Here is a 22,931-nt window from a genome sequence, read left to right as displayed (position 1 = left end):
TAAATGCGTAGCTAAGGAAATCTAGGTGGCAGGCTAAAGATGAAAGCCTGAACTATTTCTATCTCTATTAAATCTTCTTAACTAACAATGTAAACATCTGCAGTGTCTGTTAGCTAATTAATGTTGTTTGCCATTTTCCTCCTCCCTCCCCCTTTCCAAATGCACCATACTGAAACATTCATTTCAAAAGAAATGATAATGCTAATTGAGACACTCCAGGGTAATTGCTGGTGTTGTCCGACTCCCATCCAGCGAATTTTATTTAAAGATGCTTTCGCATTCAGCAGTTCTGAAGACCACATTTGCATTCACCGATGCAACAAGGAAAAAAGTATTATTGTCATCATTTTTTTAAAATGCCAACCATTCTTGTTAAACTTTGACTCTTTGACCTTATTGAAGGATAGAGGGGCAGAGGGAAGAGAAGAAAACAGGCTGCACACCTAGTCGATCATGTTTTGTCAGCAACATGAAACACTAAAAAATAATTACTCAGTGCACCATTTATCATATTCACCATGTGGATAAAAATTCTCACACAGGCCAAATAATAAAATAAAACTAAGCAAGATTACTGCTGTCTTATAAAAAAAGACATCCAGAAAGAGAGGCTACGGCACAGAAAGGGTTAGTGCTCTAAACTAATTGGGATTCCCACCCCCACCCCCAGCAAATTTGGAAATGAACTGAAGCTGCTCCCTGGTGTGAAAGCTGAATCCAGCAGCCACCTGCAGGATCAGCAACCGGCACTGCCAGATGCTACAAAAGCCTTTGATTTCCAGTAGCGATTTCGGCCACATTTAACTCATGTGACATGAACTAAACTGGAATAGCATATTCAATCATTCTCCCCCTCGCTTCTTTTTTTTATCTTTAAATACAAACTCTAGCTTCTCTGCTTTCTATATATGAAACAGCTGCAGAGGAGAGACTCATTCAGACTCACAGCTTGGGCCCGGGTTTTTTTAATGGCTTCCATGATAGCATCCATGTTGAGGTAGCTTTTACTAGTGGGAGCTGGGCCAACACAGACTGCTTCATCCGCCATTTTCACATGGACCTGGAAAGACAAAATGTCCACATTTTAACACATATGCGCCAGCAAATACATTTACTACCACCTCCTTTAACTATTGTTTTAGGAAATGAAAAAGATAATTCACATCGTGCAGACAGGTATGCTCAAATATATCGCACACAGTATAAACACAGACACACAGACACACAGACACAAAACAAAAGAGAAAAGGGAGGGGAAGGAGGATATATACTGTATAATGAACACAAGGGCTCGTTGGTACATTCAAGGGCTCGTGAAGTTAAATTTCATTTTATGCCAAGTGTGGTTTGGCTTTTGACAAATAATACAAAGAAATGCAAACCTGAATGTGGCTACGCTGATAATCTATATGTAAATTCAAAGCCTAAAACTACTTTGTTAAATGTAACCAGGGTAGCTTAATATCGTACTACTTAACAACAAACATTCACGGCCAGTTCCATCTAAGCAGGCTCCCCAGGAAGTTGGTGATAATTAGACTGAATTGAATGAAGGGATGCAGTGAGTGTCCCTGCACAGCATCAGGTCAGCACCATGAACAAATTAAAGCCTATGACTAAAGAGTTCAATATCACTACACGTGAACCAGAAAATCTTGAGAATTATTTAAGCAGGCTTAGATTCCCTAATTCATTCTTATCTTATTCACAGGAACAATTGTCAAACAGATTTTCTGTAAAAGGTGGGGGCTACAGCTAATGGCCAAAGAAAGTTTGCCTACAATTTAGAATTATTTTTGGAGTACATGTTCTAGAGGAAGTATCTCAAAGAGTTAGACTTTGGCATAGTTTAAGGATACTTAGCTAATCTTTTAAAAGGACAAAAAAAATTGCTCAGGAAGCATCTGCCATTTTTAATAATTAGCAATGAAAAGGGGGCTGGTATTCTATTTATTTTATTAAATGCATAATATTTAATAATATTTATACGGTTATCTACAATCAGGCATCTGCATCATAGATGTTTTCCCCTCATAGCAGTTGTCTGAGACAGACTAGAGGAACAAACTACTAATGAAGAAGTTAAGATGACATTTAACAGCATGTTCTTTAGATGAGACTAAAAATAATTGCGAGTCTCAGGTAGAAATAGGATCAATTCTCAAAGATCAAGAAGGTATTTAAGGGAGGGCAGAAGACTTAAATACTTCTGAAGTAATATGCTCAAACCTTTAAAATTAGGAAGAAATATAGCCAGAGAATTTAGATGGTAGAATGCAATACATCTATCCATTCTGATTTTAGACATATATTAAGCACACTCAAAATACTGTGCATGTGAAACAATTCTAAAACCCTAACACATTAAAGTACATCAATTTTAGTCAGAATAGACGCATTTCCCATGCCCACTGATTTCAATGAACTGACACCATGGCTTAGTTGGAAAATTATCATGTATACCAAACTACTCTCATTAAATCCAAATACACTAAAGAACTGTGTTCAAGAGGCCTCATTTCAGATGCCACAATAGAATCTATTGTGCTTCTGGAGTTTAGGAAAAAATGGATGTACAAGTCAATCTGATTTTCAAACCTCAGGTGCAGAACGTTGTCCTGAACATGCATACCAAGATTAATTACAATGTTGCAGTTCTAATTGAAGATACATGGAACATGAAACGTGCCACAAGGTGATATTTCCTGACTCCCCTGAAAATGAGTGACAGCTAAGCAGGTATGTGCTTTGAGGGTATCTACAGTAAGCCTGCAGCTTACACACATTTAAGTTAAATGCATTCAGCTTTATGTGCTTGTTAAAATAAATAAGTAAATAAATTTTAAAAGAGGGCAGAATGCAGGTGGGTGTCTGGAGGAAAAGGATTTTGGCAATCCCACTCACCACTGTACCACTATACCAAGGACTTTACACAATTTGGGCTTTAGGTGCAATCCCTAGAACATAACCCCTATGTAAATTGCAGGCTTAGTGTAAATATTATGATTATTTTACACCCAGAGACATACCTAAATTCAAATGATGTTTCTATAATTTTCCTCTCATCTGGAATTCAAAAGGTGCTACAATGTCATTTTAACTAAGACGCTCCTGAAGATGCATTCATAGTTTCTAAACCAATTCAATCTCTCTCTTTCTTTCTCTCTCTCTCTCTCTCTCTCTCACACACACACACACACACACACACACACACACACCCCGCCACTAGTTAGCTAACTGTAGAAGTAGTATTTGGGGAATTTGGGGAATATGTACATGGTTTTAAGCAAAACATAGGCAGCCCAAAAAGGTATACTATTTTCACTTCCTCAATTATACAAAGATAACTTATGAACTAGTTCTATAAACTAGTCATACTGAAGATGTTGTCATCGAAAAGGCCAATGTACAAATGTAAAAGCAAACTAAGCAGTGATGGATTCCTGCAAGCACTATCAACATTAAGTCAACTTTGCTATAACTCTGCTATATCAGTCTACAGGACTGCAGATGTCTGTTTGCTTCCATGACTGTTTTGCAGCTATTTTCCTGAATACTTAAGAGATGTTCACTTATCAACTTGAAAGTGCAGTGAAGTTTTTTCTGGTGTGTTTCACAGCTCTTCCCCACCTCCACTAACCCAACTGTTCACATCAGCACAGCTTCATTAGCATCAGATTCAATTCTGTTTCTATACACACCAGGGGGCATTGGTGGGTGGTAATGTTTTTGCCCTGTACAAAGGTGTTCACACCTTGGCTAGAAAGGAACCAGCTGAAGCTTCTGGTTTGAGAAAGAATGCATCAAACAGCAGGATTTTATTAACAAAGTACAGGATACTTATGCATCTTGGATAACATTGTGAAAACAGAGATAAAAAATGCAGCACTGAAAACACAGTGAGTGCACAGTAAGCAGGAGTGTGAACATAAGTCTTGGACTCCCCACCAAACTCTCTCTCATCAACAGTTTTCAGAGTAGCATTCTTCCCATCTACTCCATTTGTATGAACATCTTTGGCCAGTTTGTTCCTTCCATACATCAGACAAAAAGCAGAATAGCATTTATACCAAATAGTTTCATTTATTATTTTATTTATGTTAACATTCCATCATTCTATACAATAAAGGAAAATTACAACTTAACACTAAAATACGGACAAAATCAGATACCAATAATAAGAACAATAAAAGCAGCAGTAAAACACAAACAGCAAAAGCACAAACCACTCAAATGGATTTCATTTTTTAAAAAGCCCGCTGAATAAAACTGACTTCCAGGGCACACTTAAAAGTGGGCAATGAAGGGGCAAGACACACTAGACTGTAAGTCATTCTATAATCTGAGCACCGTAATTTAAAAATAAGCTGTGTCTCATCTCCACCAACTGAATTTCTATAGGTGGAGGTACAGCAAGAAGCTGAGTGACAGGCAAGCAAGTTCATGTGGGAAGAAGCAATTCCTGGAATATTCCAGCTTTAAATCATTTAGGTACTGAAAGTCCAAAACCAGCACCTTGAATTGAACCCAGGAGCAAATTGGCAGCCAGCAGAGCTGGTACGAAACTGGCACAATATGACCTGTCTTAGTAAACTCAGACAACAGCTGGGGCCACAGCATTCTGCATCAACTGAAGTTTCCAGAACATCTTTCAAGGAAGCCCCACATTGAGCTCATTACAGTACGCCAATCTAGAAATGACTGGTTATACTACTCCCAAGAAAAATACAATTAGTGTACTAAATGAAGTTGGTTGAAAGAACTCCTGGTCACATGTATATCAAGAATCAGCCTGGATAGCTCAGTTGGTTAGAGAGCGGTGCTGATAACGCCAAGGTTGCAGATTCAATCCCTGTATGGGACAGCTGCATATTCCTGCACTGCAGGGGACTGGACAAAATGATCCTCAGAGTCCCTTCCAACTTTGTAATTCTATGATTCTAAGTCTCCCAAACTGTGAACCTGTTGCTTCAAAAGGAGTACCACGCAAGGGTGATCTTCACTTCCAAGATTATTATGTTTTACTTCATTCACCAACATTGATTCCAAAACAGCTATCTGCTGCCTTTCTGGGTTTCGATGAAGGGAACGAGAGACAGAGTTTGGTAACATATGCCAAAATATCCAGATAACCTCACTCAGCAGTTTTATGTAGCTGTTAAAGAGCATATAGGGGACAGAGCAGACTCTTCAGAATCCCATCAGTCAAAGGTCACAGATCAGGAAACTCCAGCACCACCTTCTAGGAGCTGCTCTCCACTGATCAGAGCCACTCTAAGCAGTCACTCAACCACCCATCCCCAACAAGTTGGCCAGAAGTACACCATGGCTGATTGTTTCAAACTGGAATATACAAAGATGTACTCTGCACTCCCTCCCCTAGCACAAAGTGACCAAGGCAGATCAGAAACCAAACTGGAATGGAACCAAGTAATGAGTTTAATTTTAAAAACCTACGCTTGGAAAAGGAAAGTGAAAAGAATAAGGCACTTTTTCCCTTTTGGCACACTTGCCAAATCAAAACAGAAGCCAAGGCCAATCTCGTGGTGTGTGCTACAGTTCACATGTAGCTCCCTTGAAATGGTCTTCCCTCTAGTCTACTGAGCAGGCAGCATTTTGGTGCTGTAAGGTAGCCAGTGAACTTTAGTTAATTAGATTTATGCATTGCTTCCTAAAGCAAAGGAAATCCCAAAGTAGCTTGTAGAAAAGATAGAACACTAAAATACAATTCAGTCCCACAGATCCCCTGAGACAATATCAAAATACTAAAGAGTGTACATTAAGAGTCACTTGGTGGTGATTGGCACCAAGTCTCTTAATCACAAAAATATCCACCCTCATCCAACACAGCATAGAGCAACAGCAAATAAACCCAGAAAGTCAGACCATTAAGGCTGCCCTAATGTGTGGGAAGGGACGTGGGTGGCGCTGTGGGTTAAACCACAGAGCCTAGGACTTGCCGATCAGAAGGTTGGCGGTTCGAATCCCTGCGACGGGGTGAGCTCCTGTTGCTGCTCCTGCCAACCTAGCAGTTCGAAAGCACGTCAAAGTGCAAGTAGATAAATAGGTACCGCTCCGGCGGGAAGGTAAACAGCGTTTCCATGTGCTGCTCTGGTTCGCCAGAAGCGGCTTAGTCATGCTGGCCACATGACCCGGAAGCTGTACCCCAGCTCCCTCGGCCAATAAAGCGAGATGAGCGTCGCAACCCCAGAGTCGGTCACGACTGGACCTAATGGTCAGGGGTCCCTTTACCTTTTAATGTGTGGGAAAACATGATACTCATAAGCAAGTCCATGAGTATCATAGTGCCCAGAAAGGCCACAAAACCATGCAAATCCTATGTTGGTCATAGCATAAGGAAACCAGGACAACCACTGCCACTCATGACTGTCAATTCAGGTCAGCATCAACATGTTTACAGAACTGGGTATGCCTTTTTATTACCCCTGCATTCACATGCATACTTCTACTTACCTTCTTGCTGCAGAAGAAATAAAATCCGTTCAGCTGCATTCTTTGCCCTCGTAGAGCCACCCACCTGCACTGTTTTCATATAGCCCTTTCTATAACTGTAAACAGCTGAAGATGCTTTCCATTCTGCAGTTACCACTAACTTAAATGCAAATGCCTAATTAAAAGTAAACACACAACAGAGCTCACAAATCCCTCAAGAGTGCCTAAGATCACCCACTGTCCCAGTTATGCAGAGTACGTCAACCTTTTGTATCTTGAGGTCTTAAGGCACTGATCCCTCCACTAAAAACCCTTCACCCTCCAAAAATCAAGTGCATCAGTGCTTTATGAATTATACAGTCAGCCTGTTTTGAACATTAGCTGGGATTTTAAGAATTTACACAAAGAAACCTCATCAAACTAGTAATCCTCTGGGTTTTCCCCCCAGCTCAAATCAATATTACAGAGCAAGGAATGATGTTGCAGTGTAGAGTGGATTCACTCAATTGACCCAAACAGCATAATACGTCTCAGCAAGACAAACCACAATTAGCTTGTCCCATAAAATGAGGGTAATGAGTAAATCCTTTGTAATGTTGCTTCTCACTCTCTCACATACAAAGGCATAACAAAGTCCTGAATTAAAAATCAATTGAATGCAAATTATCTTTGAATCCACTGTTTCAGCTGTTAACCAAGGAAGGAGGTATGATTGCCAAGCTTTGCAGAGGCAGACAGATCGAAATCAAAATATATTTAGGCGTAAAGTGCACAGCACTGTAGAAGTTTGAAATCAAAATAACTAGACCAGGGTGGTCCAAGGCATGGCGCTGGCAGCATCTGATAAACACCCCAGCCCTCCCAAAGCCTGATAAGAGAGACCCTGGGCTTTGGGAAGGAGGCGTGAGGGCTTTGATAGGGCCCTAGAGTCCTTCCAGCTTTGGGAATGAGGTGGGAGGACTCTAGGACACCTGCCAGAGCCTTGTGCTCCTTTCCAAAACCCATTACCTTACCTTACCAATTTTGGGAAGGCAGCACAAAGTCTGGGGAGGCAGGCAGTGCTCAGATTTTTGCCTTGCTTTTCCCCTCCCCACTTTAACGTGTGACAAGACAGTTTGTGGCCCTTGGCTTCCATGTCAGAGTACTCTTGCGGCCCACTTGGCATGAAAAGCTGGGCCACTGTGACCTAAACAAATATGTCAGCTGAGAGAGTGGCAGCATTGGGTTTAAAGTGTGCCCATAGCTGAAGTGGCATGTAGCCTGTTGCCCAATCCTAACAGCTATGTTCTACCCTCTACTATCAGAAACAGTGTGCCATAGAATACCAGTTGATGGGATTCTCAGAGTGTTAAGAGTGTGAATGCGTATAGGACATATAGGCTTCCCATATGCCACTGTGAGTACAGGATGCTGAACTAGATAGGCCTTTGGCCTGATCCTATAGGGTGCTACTTATACTCATGTTTTGACATTATGAACCTCAGCAGGAGACAGACAAAAAAAGACTGGATTAAGAAGTATCCCAAAAGCTGCAAACCTGTTCCTTCAGAGGAAGTAGGATTTGACCAAGAACTGGCTAAACAGCATTTCCCTGAACCAGAGAACCATCTACATGCAGGAGCTCCATGTTACCAGGATTAAGCTTTACTTTATTGCTCTCATCTGCAATTTTGAATCCAGGCATAAGTTCAGTACTTCTGCATCTTCCCCTGCCAAGTGTTTCTATCCTTATTAGTCATGTTCTCTTCAATTTCAGTATCAGATGTGTATCCCTTTTAAACTTAACTGTAGCCAATAGAAACCAGTAAGTACACATAATATAATATTTTTAGTCATCTTTTTAAGTTTGTCCTTTTTTATTAAATATAAACACAAATTAAAACAACAAATGTATCCATTGTATCTTAATTTGTTAACAAAATCAGAAGATGTCAGGAAATACCTGTTAGTAGAAGCATTAAGATATCCATATTTCCTGAACTGGCTCTGACAAGGAGTCCTGGAAGTAGTTGTATTGGTATAAATGATAAAGTCCCAACATACAGTATAAAAATGTTCTGGATCTTCTAAGCCCTTAGAAACCTTTATATTATGGGTCACCTTTGGTTATCTTTTCTGCAGTTGCCAGGTTCCCATATATTTAGAAGTGAGAGCCGCAGGGTCATCTTTGACATGATTTATTTGGACTGATGAAACTTGCCGTATTTTTTGCTCTATAAGACTCACTTTTCCCCTCCTAAAAAGTAAGGGGAAATGTGTGTGCGTCTTATGGAGCGAATGCAGGCTGCACAGCTATCCCAGAAGCCAGAACAGCAAGAGGGATTGCTTATTTCACTGTGCAGCGGGATCCCTCTTGCTGTTCTGGCTTCTGAGATTCAGAATCTTTTTTTTCTTGTTTTCCTCCTCCAAAAATTAGGTGCGTCTTGTGGTCTGGTGTGTCTTATAGAGCGAAAAATACGGTATGTGCTTGTTAATAAAAATGGCATTTTCACTGCAGTTTTGTATATGATGTGCAGAGTTCATTTATATGAAAGGCACTTTATTATGCCCCCTTTGCAAACGTGCAGAGGCATACCATCTACAAAGCTAAGAATTTACTCTAGTTCATTCTCTCTTTGTTCAGCGCATGTTCATACAAGTAGTTTCCTTCAAGGGCGAGTAGTCCCATAGTTCTTGGACGGTACTCATGTGGGTAAAAATGTGACCCCCAAAAAAATCATGAATACTGTACATCCAAGAAGCATTTACTGCAATCACAGAAACACTTTTTCAGCCACTGCACTGGCAGAAATTGCAGTCATCCAAGTCAGGCTGCCCCATTCACATGCTGTCACCCATGCAAGCATAAGCATGCTTACGGGACTGCACATGTCTTCCTTGTGGAAACCTCATTTCCCAGAAAACAAGCCCTCCAAAAAGCATAAAATTTGAGGGGGAGACTTACAAAGGTATGAACACAGAAAGGTGTGTGTGTGTGTTATAGATATGAACATATTTTTAGTACCGCACACATGATGGTTCTAGCTAAATCCTCTTTCCTGTTAGCAATTAATTTTTTCCCCTGCCTGCTAAATAAAGTCATATTCCCTGCTGATGGCAAATGATTGGTTTACCTACAACTCCAGGGGGTTTAGCTATCAGTCCCTTTAAGAAGCTTTGACAGTTTAACCTGCTGGGCTCACAGCACCCATGGGAGGGCCTTACTTGCAGTTTTACTTTCTGATGCTGCTGACCACTAATACTGACTCCATAGATAATGGATTTCAATAACAACCTCCTACAGGTTAACACTTTTGAGTAGCATCCATGATACTGCTTTAATTAAGTTAATACATGAAGGTCGCAGTTTGGTAGGAAGTTTTTAATAAATTTGGCAGCGCTTACAATAATAATAAAAATGTGTGGCTCATCTGTACAGTAACTCCAAGATAAGTTTACCTACAGATATAATCCGATCTGCTTGTGGATTTATGGAATGCTTCAATTCCTTTTAAAAAGTAAACTATTACTTCTGCTTCCTAGACATATGCACATTTCTAACAGAAAGTTTCGTGACAGATATGAAATGTATGATTCTGCCATGCTGGGTGCAGAATGGGTTTACCTGGTGCACAAAATAGACCACCTTCCACCACAGAGGGGAAGAATTTTTTTTTTCCTGCAAGGTGCATGAGATTAATGCTTCAGCTTGACTTCAGATGCCAAGTGTTTAATATTAAAGAGCTTTGCAGAAATGCAAGAACAGAACCCAAACTACTACTTTCTATTTTAAATAAGTAATTCATGTATTTGAAAGGCACCCATTTGTTACGTTTAGTTGGCAGACTTGATTTTGAAGCAAGCCTCAAATTGTCACATTTTTCCTTGGACAGTGTACTTTCAGAGAATGTACGTACTAAAAAAAATTACATTCCTTTTGGCTGGGTACTTTACCTGCAAAGATACACTCAGAAATAGGGAAGGTATTTTTTCCTTACAATCTTAAACCTTGATAGGCAGTACAGAGGGTAGTAAGAAACCAGCATGGGAGCTATTTAATATACTTCTTGATTAACTCGTTGCCTGTCCACTTCTCCCACAGACATGTACTAACATGTCATAATCGTCATAATTCCCATCATCCCCACAGCTAGCACACAAGCTCCTTGATTAGTACACAACTCCCAGACGAGCTACTGCTAATGCTAAATAACTCCCTTCAGTCTCCAGCTACTATACCTCAGGCTCCCAATTAAACATAATGTCGCTGATTAGCCATATTAGTCCAGACAAATTTCTGCCAAGGATTCTACTCTACTTATTTTCAGCAAAGCCTCCACTCCCACCACCCCCCAAAAAGGTGGGGGGGGAGACAATGGAAGGTAACAGTAAGAAAAGAAAAAAACCACAATAAGGTGGTTTATTTAAAATCAAAGTCAGTATAAGGATTTGACATTGATACTAAATAATGATAACATGACATTGGAAGAAATAAAGCTCTCTTCTTCTTAAAAACAATTTATGTTCAAATCGTCACGTTTATTTATAAATTTGCTGTTTATAAAGCCTCATCAACTAAAAACACCAAGTTTGATTGCTATTAGTTGGTTTAGCACACTAAACCAGCGCAGATATAAAACGATTGGTCCCGTAACACATGTACAGTGGTACCCCGCAAGACGAATACCTCGCAAGACGGAAAACCCGCAAGACGAAAGGGTTTTCTGTTTTGGAGGCGCTTCGCAAGACGAATTTCCCTATGGGCTTGCTTCGCAAGAAGAAAGCCCATAGGGAAATCTCCAGGGACCTCTTTTAAATGCTGGTGGTGGGGAGCAAAGCCTTTCCCCCTCTCCGGCCTTCAGAAGAGGTCCAGGAAGGCCGGCGGGGGCCGAAAGGCTTTGCTCCCCACCGCCAGCATTTTAAAAGCAGTCCGGGATAGCAGGGAAGCGCTTCCCGCTATCACGGACGGCTGTTGAAGGCAGGCGGGGGGGAGCAAAGACTTTCGCCCCCCGCCCGCCTTCAGAAGAGGTCCAGGACCTCTTCTGAAGGCGGGCGGGGGGTAAAAGTCTTTGTCCCCCCTGCCTGCCTTCCCAGGGGCTTTTACATCGCCCCGGACAGCGGAGAAGTCCTCCGCTGTCCCGGGGTTTTGTAAAATGCTGGGGGTGGGAAGAAAAGCCCTTGTCCCCCCCCCCAGCCTTCAGAAGAGGTCGGGGGACAGACTGTCCCCGGACCTGGTCTGAAGGCGGTTTCCATAGGAACGCATTAATTGATTTTCAATGCATTCCTATGGGAAACCGTGCATCGCAAGACGAAAAACTCGCAAGAAGAAAAAACTTGCGGAACGAATTAATTTCGTCTTGCGAGGCACCACTGTACTCACTTTTCCAGTGATTCATCTCATGCAAAAAAAACTCCTCCAAGTAAAATAATCTGATTATTGTGCTTCCTTGGTGTGTGGGTGTGTGTATATATATATATATATATATATATATATATATATATATATATATATATATATATGCTTTCGTAGATTTTCACGGGTACAGGAATGCAGGTTTTGGTGTCTTCGGGTATCTTCCCGTGTAAGAGTTGGGGTGTCTAGGCGACGTTTCGACGAGGTCTCACTCGTCATCTTCAAGATGACGAGTGAGACCTCGTCGAAACGTCGCCTAGACACCCCAACTCTTACACGGGAAGATACCCGAAGACACCAAAACCTGCATATATATATATATATATATATGCAGGTTTTGGTGTCTTCGGGTGTCTTCCCGTGTAAGAGTTGGGGTGTCTAGGCCTAGACACCCCAACTCTTACACGGGAAGACACCCGAAGACACCAAAACCTGCATTCCTGTACCCGTGAAAATCTACGAAAGCAAATATATATATATATATATATATATATATGCATAAGTACATATTTTTTAAAAAACCCAAGTGAAGAAATCAATGGCCAAGCAAAAACAGTACCTATACTCCTAGCCAGAGAACACCTCTTCTTTTTGCTCTTTTCCTCATCATTATCAAAACCTTCTACAGGAGTAGGGCTGCAATCCTATTCAAACTTACTTGGAAGTAAGTCCCACTGAACTATCTGGTCCTTATTTCCAAGCAGACATATAAAGAATTACACTGTAAACCATTTTAGGGCAATGCTGATTCAGCAACCACTTAACATGTTCTCTCTGTTTACTACACTGACCATACAGACTTCTTAACCTTCTTTATACAAAACATTAAATAACAAGGTTTTTTGACAACATGACAAAGTCCAACCACTAAGCATTGTTTTAATTAGTTACACTATAATTACCAATTTATTTTATTATTTTATTAAATTTGTCCATCACTTTACCTTGCCCAGGGCAACCTAAAGCAACTTAAAACCAACCAAAAAATCCTACAGATATACCGTATTTTTTGCCCCATAGGGTGCACTGGCCCATAGGGCACACCTAGTTTGGGGGGGAATAAAGGGGGGGAAATTATTTCCCCCTCCAGGTGCAGGGCTGGGGCAGGGGAAGCCCAAGCTTCCCCCGACCCCAGCCCCCAGAACAGGCTGCTATCCGCAAGCCTAGGGAGCCCGGCGGGGAAGTCGCGCCGGTCTCCCCAGGCTTGCGGATATCTTCCCGAAGCCCGGGGCGCGTGGCTCAGCGCGCCCCAGGCTTCGGGATGCAGGCAGCTCCCACCGCCAGCCTCCAAACCAGGTCGGGGAACAGCGGGAAAGCGGCGCTCCGCCTCCCCGCTGTCCCCCGAGCTTGTGGGGCTAGCAGCGCTTCTCCCCACCGCCAGCCTCCAAACCAGGTCGGGGAACAGCGGGAAGGCGCACTCCGCCTCCCCACTGTCCCCAAGCTTGTGGGGCTGGCGGTGGGGAAAGCAGTGCTTCTCCCCACTGCCAGCCTCCAAACCAGGTCGGGGAACAGCGGGAAGAGCTTGTGGGGCTAGCGGTGGGGAGAAGCGCTGCTTTCCCCACCGCCAGCCTCCAAACCAGGTCAGGTTTGGAGGCTGCTATCCACAAGCCTTGGGAGCCCGACGGGAACTCCCACGGAGCTCCCAAGGCTTGCGGATAGCTTCCTGAAGCCTGGAGAGCGAGAGGGGTCGGTGCGCACCGACCCCTCTCGCTCTCCAGGCTTCAGAGAAAGCCTGCATTCGCCCCATAGGACGCACACACATTTCCCCTTCATTTTTGGAGGGGGAAAAGTGTGTCCTATAGGGCGAAAAATACGGTACATTAAAACCATGGGGGGGGGACACATTAAAAACATCCCACCCACTTCTAAAAAGCTACAGACAGTTAAAAGGCCTGGTTACAGAGGAAATGTTTTTTCCTGGCACCTAAACATATATGTAGTGAAAGCGCCAGGCAAGCCTCCCTAGGGAGAGCATTCCACAAGAAGGGAGCCACCACAGAAAATGCCCATGCCCGTGTTGCCACCCTCCGGACTTCTTGCAGAGTAGGCACATCTCATCTCAGATGATGAGAGCAAGGTCCAGGTTGGCTCATATGGAGAGGGATGGTCCTTGAGGTATTGCGGTACTGAGCCTTTTAAGGCTTTATATAGGTCAAAACCAGCACTCTGAATTGGGCCTGGAAGCTAACTGGCAGCCAGTGCAGTCAAACCAGGACTAGCACTATACGCTCAAACTATCTTGCCCCAGTTAGCAACCTGGCCACTGAATTCTGCACCAGCTGAAGTTTCCAAACATCTTCAGAGACAGTCTCATATATAATGCTCTCATATATAATGCGTTGTAGTCATCTACCCAAGTGGTTACCAGAGCCTGGACAACAGAAATCAGGCTATTCCTAACCAGATAGGGGCACGGCTGAAGCTGATGTAAGACACTCCAAACCACTGAAACTACATGAACATCAGGAGTAAGCAATGGATCCAAAAGGACCCCCAAGATGTGTACCCAACCCATCAGATGGGGGCAACCTCCAATCCATCCATTCAGTCTAGGTAATCACTCACTAACCAATGCTCAATTCTCTACATTCAAGAACTTATCAAACTGAAACTTCTATAACCACTAACCAGAGCTACAGTGGTGCCTCGCAAGACGAAATTAATCCGTTTCGCGAGTCTCTTCGTCTTGTGGTTTTTTCGTCTTGCGAAGCACGGCTATTAGCGGCTTAGCAGCTTAGCAGCTATTAGCGGCTTAGCGGCTATTAACGGCTTAGCGGCTATTAGCGGCTTTAAGAAAAAGGAAACAAACTCGCAAGAACTCACAAGACGTTTCGTCTTGCGAAGCAAGCCCATAGGGAAATTCGTCTTGCGGAACTACTCAAAAAACGGAAAACTCTTTCGTCTTGCGCGTTTCTCGTCTTGCGAGGCATTCGTCTTGCGAGGTACCACTGTATAGACAAAGGAGGATTTAGTCATTTTATATTGAAAAATGGGGGGGGGCTCCTTGCACATCCCTTGCTGTCTAGGCAAATTAAACAATAGTTTTCTAAAATAAGGGCATCTATATCATTCTGTCTACTATATTAGCAAACTCAGATCACAAGTGTCCATGGGACCAGGGCAAAAAGAAAGCCTCTAAGAAACAAGAAGTGGGTATCAGTATTATTCACAAGAGCTGTGAGGTCTCCAGAAATACAGAAAAGAAAAGCTATTTAAACCAAAGGGGGCAAAACCCAATTACAAACCAAAAAAACCACAACAGTGAGGACTGCCAGTGAGGGGGGAAAACGGAGGATCTTACCTGCTTGAGGAAGCCTAAACAAGAGCACTCATATAAGGAGGCAAGGGTACACCACAAGGTTTTATTTGCCATTCCCACTCGCATGGAATTATACGATAATGTGGCGTTAAAGCACACCTTGAAGTAAGAACAATGTTAGATAACCCAATTAAAGTTAGCTATGTAAGCAGGATTGCCGGGTGAACACAATTTTTCCACCATAATGCTTCAGGGGAGGGGAAGGTATTCTATCCCCTTCTCCTGAAACCAGCATGAACCAAATATGGAGACCCAACTTGTAACACACACATTTATCTAAAATCATAAACATGCCACATATGCAACCAGTATACAATTTTTGAGTCTTAGAATGTGTTTGTAATTTGATAGTTCTAACAGTTTAGCTAAATACAAGTGTCAGAAAGTAGCTAATGATGCAAGGTCTCACTATTTACTGAGTAAACGTGCATAGCAAAGCTAACCTTAGATTCTATCTATTAATGGCAAATGAGTAGAAGAGAACAATTAGAAAACACAATGGTTTTTTAAAAAAGATGAAATTTTGATAAGCTCTTCCCAGAGGTCCTCTCACCTTTGTCTACACTGATGCATTCCCATCTTAATTTACCTGATCATTAGCTTCCAGTTTGTTCAGCTGGAAACCAAAAACAAACACTAATTACTTTGACATCACAAAGTCAGAGCTGTCCTCACCATCTCCCCAGACAGCAGGGATAAATTATAAAGGGTAGCCATGATAATATCTTGATAAATGATGAGTCACATCACCTCTTTTGTCAATCATCCATGAGGGCTCACACATGATACCACTCAATCTCATTACTGTATCCTAGGGCTAAGAAGACAATACACACCAGGAGTCATATTTCAAACAGCAGGCCACCATGATAAGATGCAACTCAGTAGATGGTTGATAAATTCCCATTGGCTTTTTGTTTTAACATAACTGTCAAATACTTCTGCTGCTAAGTACTATGCAGACACGAAAGGCGAAAGTGCATGGTTAAAGCTACTGATTATTCCTTGGGAAAATATGCACGTAATATTCTTCTTTTAAAAAGAAAAGAAGTACAAAAGCATCACTTTGAATTACAACAACGCTTACATTTAAAAAAAATAATACAATTTTGAAAGGCAAGCATCAAGACTTAGTGCTGTCATAGCTAGAAATCTCCTTCCCGAACATCCAGAAAATAAAAACTCAGGACAGACACAAACTGAACAGTTTCCATACTTTCTGCCTTTGAAGAACCATTTCCACTTAACTCATCTACCAAGGAACCCCACACAGGTTATGGGTCATGGACAGTTTGTTTGCGACACTGGTGAGGCCCATTGAGCTTCACCAAAGCTTTTGGGCTTGCCCACATGGACTAAGAATGTGACTTAGAACATACTGGATACTTTACAGTGCCTGTACATTATAGGGGATGATTAATAGAGGTGGGCAAGCTGTCTTTCATGAATGCCTACCCATTATTAGTCATCTTTCCATTGAGGAACCCCTGACAAGGTTCCCTGGAGAACAGTTGGAAAGCCACTGACCTTGACCTAGATTGTTAGGTATCTATTTTTAAAAGGAGGAGAACAGCCAGAGGCCATGTTGTTGTATAATTACACTCCTTATTTATTCCCCAAGTCACGATTTAAAAAGTAGAACCCATACAGAGTGTATCCCTTAGCTTCTTTGAGCCAAGAATGTGTTGTGCCTTAATGCAACACACCCATCTTTTAATTTGTCATTAAAATGACCCGTAACCAAGCCGTTGCATAAAATATTCTCACTGAGCCCACAGTCTAAGCAGGGATGGCTAATCTTTTTTGTCTGAGAGGCATTTTCACAGTGGGCCAACCATCAACAATTGACAGATCTGATAATAATAATAATATTTTTTTATTTATACCCCACCCATCTGGCTGGGCATCCCCAGACACTCTTGGCGGCTTTCAGCAAAATATTAAAATACAGTAATGCATCAAACATTAATGATGATCAAGAAAGGGGTAAATTGCATCAGGTCATTGGGCTAGTGATGTGTCATATGTACCTTTTTCTCACAAACACACAGATACCAAAAAATTGGTGGGAATTAAGAAAAAATTGCTTCTTTCATTGCCATTTCTGGTACATTTCTGCAAACCCAGCAGACACACCGATGCTAACAGGTTACCAGGTAGATAGTACTGCTGAAGCATTTTCTGACACCACACTGTACAGATACATTCTAGGCAAGCTGAATTTCATTGCTAGATGTTCAAGACCTGACATAGCTGTAAGCACTAACCTGCTTAGCAGACATGCCAACAATCCTACAGTTCAGGATTGGAAAGCTCTGAAGGTTGTCTAAGGTTGTTAACAGAGAACAACTTAAGGTTTATGTACAGAGGTTGCAATTGGATTGAACCACAGGTACTACAGGTTACACGGAAAGGGGGAGGATATTAGGATATAGTTCCTTCCATTCCACCTTAAAAGGGTACAGACATGACTGTTGTGTGTCACATGCCTGTTTACTCCCAGCACAGTCTGCTGGGAACTTCCGTTTATATATTGCTTTTGCTTTGCTGCTGTTTTTGCTGGAGTCGAAGGGAAGCAGACATGTTTTCCTTTGTTCCTGAACTATGCTGAATAAAATGCTGTAAATACTGTTTACACATGGCTCTGTCTGCCTCTTCCGTTGTGAGAAGATTTATTCACTCTGCTGATAGAGTGTGCTGAGTCTCTAAACGTATCTGAGGCCTGTGTCACTGTTTGATGCTGTTCCAAGGGAGACTGGTGATCGCCCAGCAGCCAGCCGGTGGCTGGAGCCAGCTGGGGGCCTGCCTGATGCCCCCGTCTCCCCGGCAGTACAACACTACACTCTCTTCAAAATATCCTAATATAATAGGTAAGAAGTTAGTGGCAACCTTCACTGCTTCCTGACCTGTTTGCTCTGATATCCTTCTACAATAGTGAAACGCGTTACTCATCAAAAATGAAAAGTATGGTAATCATTTTCAACATTGACATTACACAACAGGGGTCGCAACACTAATAACAGGCAAAATATACACACTCATTTTGTGAGCTCATCTCAATACAGTCTGTCCCTTTTAAAAAGAGAAGTAGTTGGAATTTCATATCTAGCTCCTGACATAGACAAATATTAAATCTTTAAGATATTTTTCTACCACTTCAGCAAAAAATCCCAAGGTAACAGAATTTTTTTAAACGTAAGGAAAGTTAATCATAAATAAAAACAGCAAGGTCTTTAAAGCCATATAAAAATCAAACAACTTGGCAACAATTTTATCTAAAAGACTGATAAAATATATCCTCCTTTGCCTGGAGCCACAAGAACAACAAAGTAGGCACTATGTGGACCTCTCTGGGAAGAGCATTCCATAACTGGGGCACCACCACTAAAGGCTCCTCCATGTTAGCTGTGTGGGTTCAAAGTTGCACTCCATGGCAAACTGTAAATCAAGTATCTAACAAAACCTAGAAATTAAAAGTTATATCCAAGGTATTTCAGATGGCAGAGATTAAAATCAGAATAACTTAGGTAGCATTAGAGAGCAAAATACCCTGTCCGATAATATTGTCTTATGCAGAAGTCAATGTAAGCTAGTTCCTTAACTATCCCCAAGGACACCAGTGAGCAAAAAGAAACAGCACCTGAATAAGCCCAAAGTGTTGTATTATCTAGTGATCATTTTAAGAGCTATAAACTTCTAGTCTATGACAGCTAGTCACACTATTTAGGACAAATTAATGATACGAGTTACAGCTAGAATAAGAGCTTATCAAGGAATATATATTTGTGCTACAAAAGGAATTACTATGGCTGCTTTATATAAAAATATTGTGAAGAAGAGGAGTATTTTTATAGAAAAATATTTTATATTAAAATATCATGAAGAGGTAAAGTGGGGCTTGCCATCATATTGATATGATAATTTCAGATATATAAATAATATTTATTTTCTCTTTCCCCTGACATAAATAAAAACTGGACACATGAAGATGAAAAAAGGCCTCCGTTTCAGAGAAATTTGTAAATAAGATTGCATGCCTCAGTCTAGTCCAGACAGTACATTCTGCTTCCACTTCAACATTCTAGCTCTTGCCAGAGCTCGTTGTCAAAACATTAGCTATTTAAGCTTCCCTTTTTAAAACTGCACCAGAAGCCAACAAATAGGACTTGGAAGGAACTAAAAGAGTTTCCACCAGCAGCTGCTATGAAGGACAAGTTGATAAGCATGAATAATCCAAAACACTGCTAAACTGAAGAAAACCCAAGTTGATTTTATTTATACATTTTTCCTTCAAGGAGGATAATGGTGTACATGGAACTTGTCCCGTTTTATCTTCACAACAATCCTCTGTGGTAGAATTAGGCCGAGAGATGGTGAGTGACCCACTGTCCTCTAGTGAGCTTTATGGCAAAGCAGAGATTTAAAGTCACACACATATGGAGGAAATAGATGGAAAAGCATATTAAGACCACTCTGTTGGTGCTGACTTCACATCTTATTTATATGTCCAAGATGTGCTCAAGAAACATGAAAGGCATCAACTAGGTAGCTCATCTGACAAATACAGCAGAAGTGGTCATAGAGGTGGTGGAATATGAGAAGACTGCATCTACAGAGACAGCACCTCACATCTCAACACTGAGAAATCATCTTCATAAGCCAATAAGAGTAATATTGAATTTCCCTTCATAAGGCAATCATAAGCAATAAAAGAGAAGTTATTTTCAAAAAAAGATTAAATTCTGTTCACAATGACGGCCAGTGCACAATAAAAGGTCCAAAAAGTTATATGCCAGTTCAGGAAGTAAAGGAAAACTACATGGTCAAGACCACCTGCTTTGAGAAGCCTGAAATTAATGACACAGCTTTGTATTTCCAATGAGAACATGGTAACAAAACAACCTGATCCTTCAAGAACTGTAAATCAGGCTGGTCTATGTGAACCATTAATTCATTGACACAATAGGCTGAAATGAAGACCACTAGAAGAATGACTTTGTATAACAGCCAACAGAGATCAGAGACTCAAAAAGTTTTTTCTCTATCAGGGAAGCAAATACAATAAACATCTCATTGGGGACTATACAGCAAGTGATGAGGTATCATATTTGCCAGTCCTCAAAGAAACTTAACAAACCTTGGCCATGTGTTTAGAGAGGAAAGAGCTGAAGCACACTTAGTCAAAACTTGGCTTAGCTCAATGCAGTGTGGCAATAAAAAGAACCAGGGAGGAGCAAAGAGCTGTGAGCTGCTCTCCTGGATCCTGGGCTTGGAAATAAACAAAGGTAATGAATTGAATGGGCTGAACAGGAGTCAAATAGGGCTTCTCCAAATCAACCATAACATCCAAGGAATGCTGCTATGCTACTATGCATGGGTGAGGAAGATGGATGGCAGGCTCCTATTATCCCAGGACCTATTGGGGGGTCTACAGGGGACTGTTTTTATTTTAAACAACGAAGAACCTATGAAGACGTAGGAACAATATGTTGTAGAAGGTACTACCCTGCTTAAAATCAAACTCACTGGGATGACATCTGAACGACACAACTGTCATTTCCACTTAATAAACACAAGCTTCTATACACCATTAATTCTGGGTGATCACTCCTAATTTTTCCTAAGCAAACACTCACATCAAATTACACAATTACTCTCCCACCCCCACTCCCAAAATAAAAGGAGAGCGGGGAAGGAATAATCACATCTGATTATGTTTCTATCTGCATTTGAGGACAACTGGTTTCATGTGTATTTAAAACACATATTTTCAATTCTGCACTGGATTTCTTTTTTTTGTTTTTGTTTTTTAATAGTTTTTTATTTGTACAACAAGAAAAACAAACAGTCAAAAAACACAAATACCGAATTACACACAAATTACAAAAATGACCATAGACACTTAATATTCTTAGCAAACAATAAAACATCTATTGGTCTTAACACTAAAGACCCAACCTCCCGTCTATTCCATACTTCAAATTCATATAACTTATTGCCCATACACTTTTTTTTCATAGTCAAAATAAAAAAAATTCCTTCTAGTAGCACCTTAAAGACCAACTAAGTTAGTTCTTGGTATGAGCTTTCCTGTGCATGCACACTTCTTCTTCAGGCTGCACTGGATTTCTATTGAGTTACGCAACTACTCCCAGATATGGAGAAGGCCTATTCTATCTATTCTGCTGCTTACCATTTACACAATACTTCATACACGTGTTTATCTTCCAACCAAAGTTAAAAACCTTAAATCCCTCAGATTTCAATGAGAAAAGGCTAAACAATCTTACTGTGTGATGGGGATAATTGTTTCATCAAGATGACATAATCTGCAATCCTAAACGTATTTGGATTTTTAAACATTCTGTAGTACCTGAAGTCCTCACTAAGATGACCTTAATTCACTGAAGTAAACACTAATAATCTTTTACTCAACCAAAATTCCTGTAATTACCTTCCCATGGGATTTTCAAGTCATTTATTACATTTTAAGGATATGGAGTCCCTGCTGTGTTAAAAATGCCAAATAAAATTATCCCTCATTCACTGCTTTATGCTATAACTTCTTTTCTTCCCATCCAATTAGTGTTACCCTGTTCTTTATGTATCATAAAAATTTTAACTACACGTATGTAAAACATAAAAGAAATGCTAGAGGTTTATTGTACATAGTAATACCACCAACACCATACTCATGGCAGAGGAACAACTTTCATCCCAAAGACACTGTTTTTAATGGAACGCAAAACTTCAGACTGAAGTGCCTACCCTTCCACAGTCTACAAAAAAAGCAGAAAATGCATTGCCTACATTAAATGATTCAAGCATGACAACTTGCAATCTTTTCTGATGAAGAGCACTATACAAATACTTTACGAAGCTTTAAATACTTTTATTTTTATAGTCAAATTAACCTTCAGTTGCAGAATAGCAAAAAAAAAAAAAAGGAATTTGAACTATTGCTAATGAAGACATTAACATTCCTTAACGACTTCTTCTCACACTTAACATTTTTATCCATCTCTCCATCTTTTATATATATTATTTCAGCAATTCTTATAACAACGCTACAAGGTAGGTCAAGGTAATATTTTTGCAGATGGAGAATGAAGCTGAGAGAGCTCCCCCCCCCCAGCACCTAAATAAACTTATGATGGAAACAAGACTTCCAACGACAACTTCCAGCTTACAGCTAATACACCACCCCTGTTGCCAAGTTTATAAAAGGAGCACAGCATATTGTGCATGTGCTTAGGATGCACTGTGACCAGGGACATGATGATAGGAACAGCCAATGTGGTGCCTTCCAGATGTCACTGGACTGCAGGAGGAGTGGGGAATTGGATACAGGCAGTAGGCTGGATTCTTACCCACCTCCCAAGCATCTGCCAGGCCAATTATGACAGGTGGATGGGACCAGGGGTTGGAGGTTGCCCACTGATGAACTACAGTTCCCACTACCCCTGACTACTGGCCACAATGCCTGGGACTCCTATTTGATTTTATTAAAAAGTGCCACCAAGTTACATTTTGGGTGTAACTTAGTAACACGTTATTAAACTGTACCCTAATATAATGGTGGAAACCTTATTACTTTGGTGTTTGCATCTGAGGAGCCAGCAATGGAAATCCAGCAAAATAATTTGCATGACAAGTACTTACCGCACTGGAATCAACATCACTGTGTATAGCAACCGTTTTAATACCCATCTTCTTGCATGTTTTAATTACCTAGACATGGGAGGAGGAAAGAAACAAAGCTGTTTT

The 22,931-nt window shown here is 41.0% G+C and overlaps 1 protein-coding gene across 1 annotated transcript in view; it reads right to left on the bottom strand.

The window, feature by feature from the left end:
• The window catches only part of PCCA (propionyl-CoA carboxylase subunit alpha), a 205,197-nt gene extending 182,308 nt beyond the window's left edge, over positions 1–22,889 (bottom strand). The window contains exons 1-2 of the mRNA XM_081198401.1: positions 22,827–22,889; positions 947–1,060 (exon numbers count right to left, since the gene is read on the bottom strand). Coding sequence (XP_081054527.1) covers positions 947–1,060; positions 22,827–22,874 — 162 coding nt within the window. The 5' untranslated portion in view covers positions 22,875–22,889. The remainder of the gene's footprint in view (positions 1–946; positions 1,061–22,826) is intronic.
• Between the last annotated feature and the right edge of the window lie 42 nt (positions 22,890–22,931).

The sequence above is a fragment of the Podarcis bocagei genome (assembly GCF_964188305.1).
Source record: "Podarcis bocagei genome assembly, chromosome: 6".
Lineage (NCBI taxonomy): Eukaryota > Metazoa > Chordata > Lepidosauria > Squamata > Lacertidae > Podarcis > Podarcis bocagei.
The sequence above is the reverse complement of the archived record's forward strand: the minus strand, read 5'-3'. Positions and strand labels throughout refer to the sequence as shown.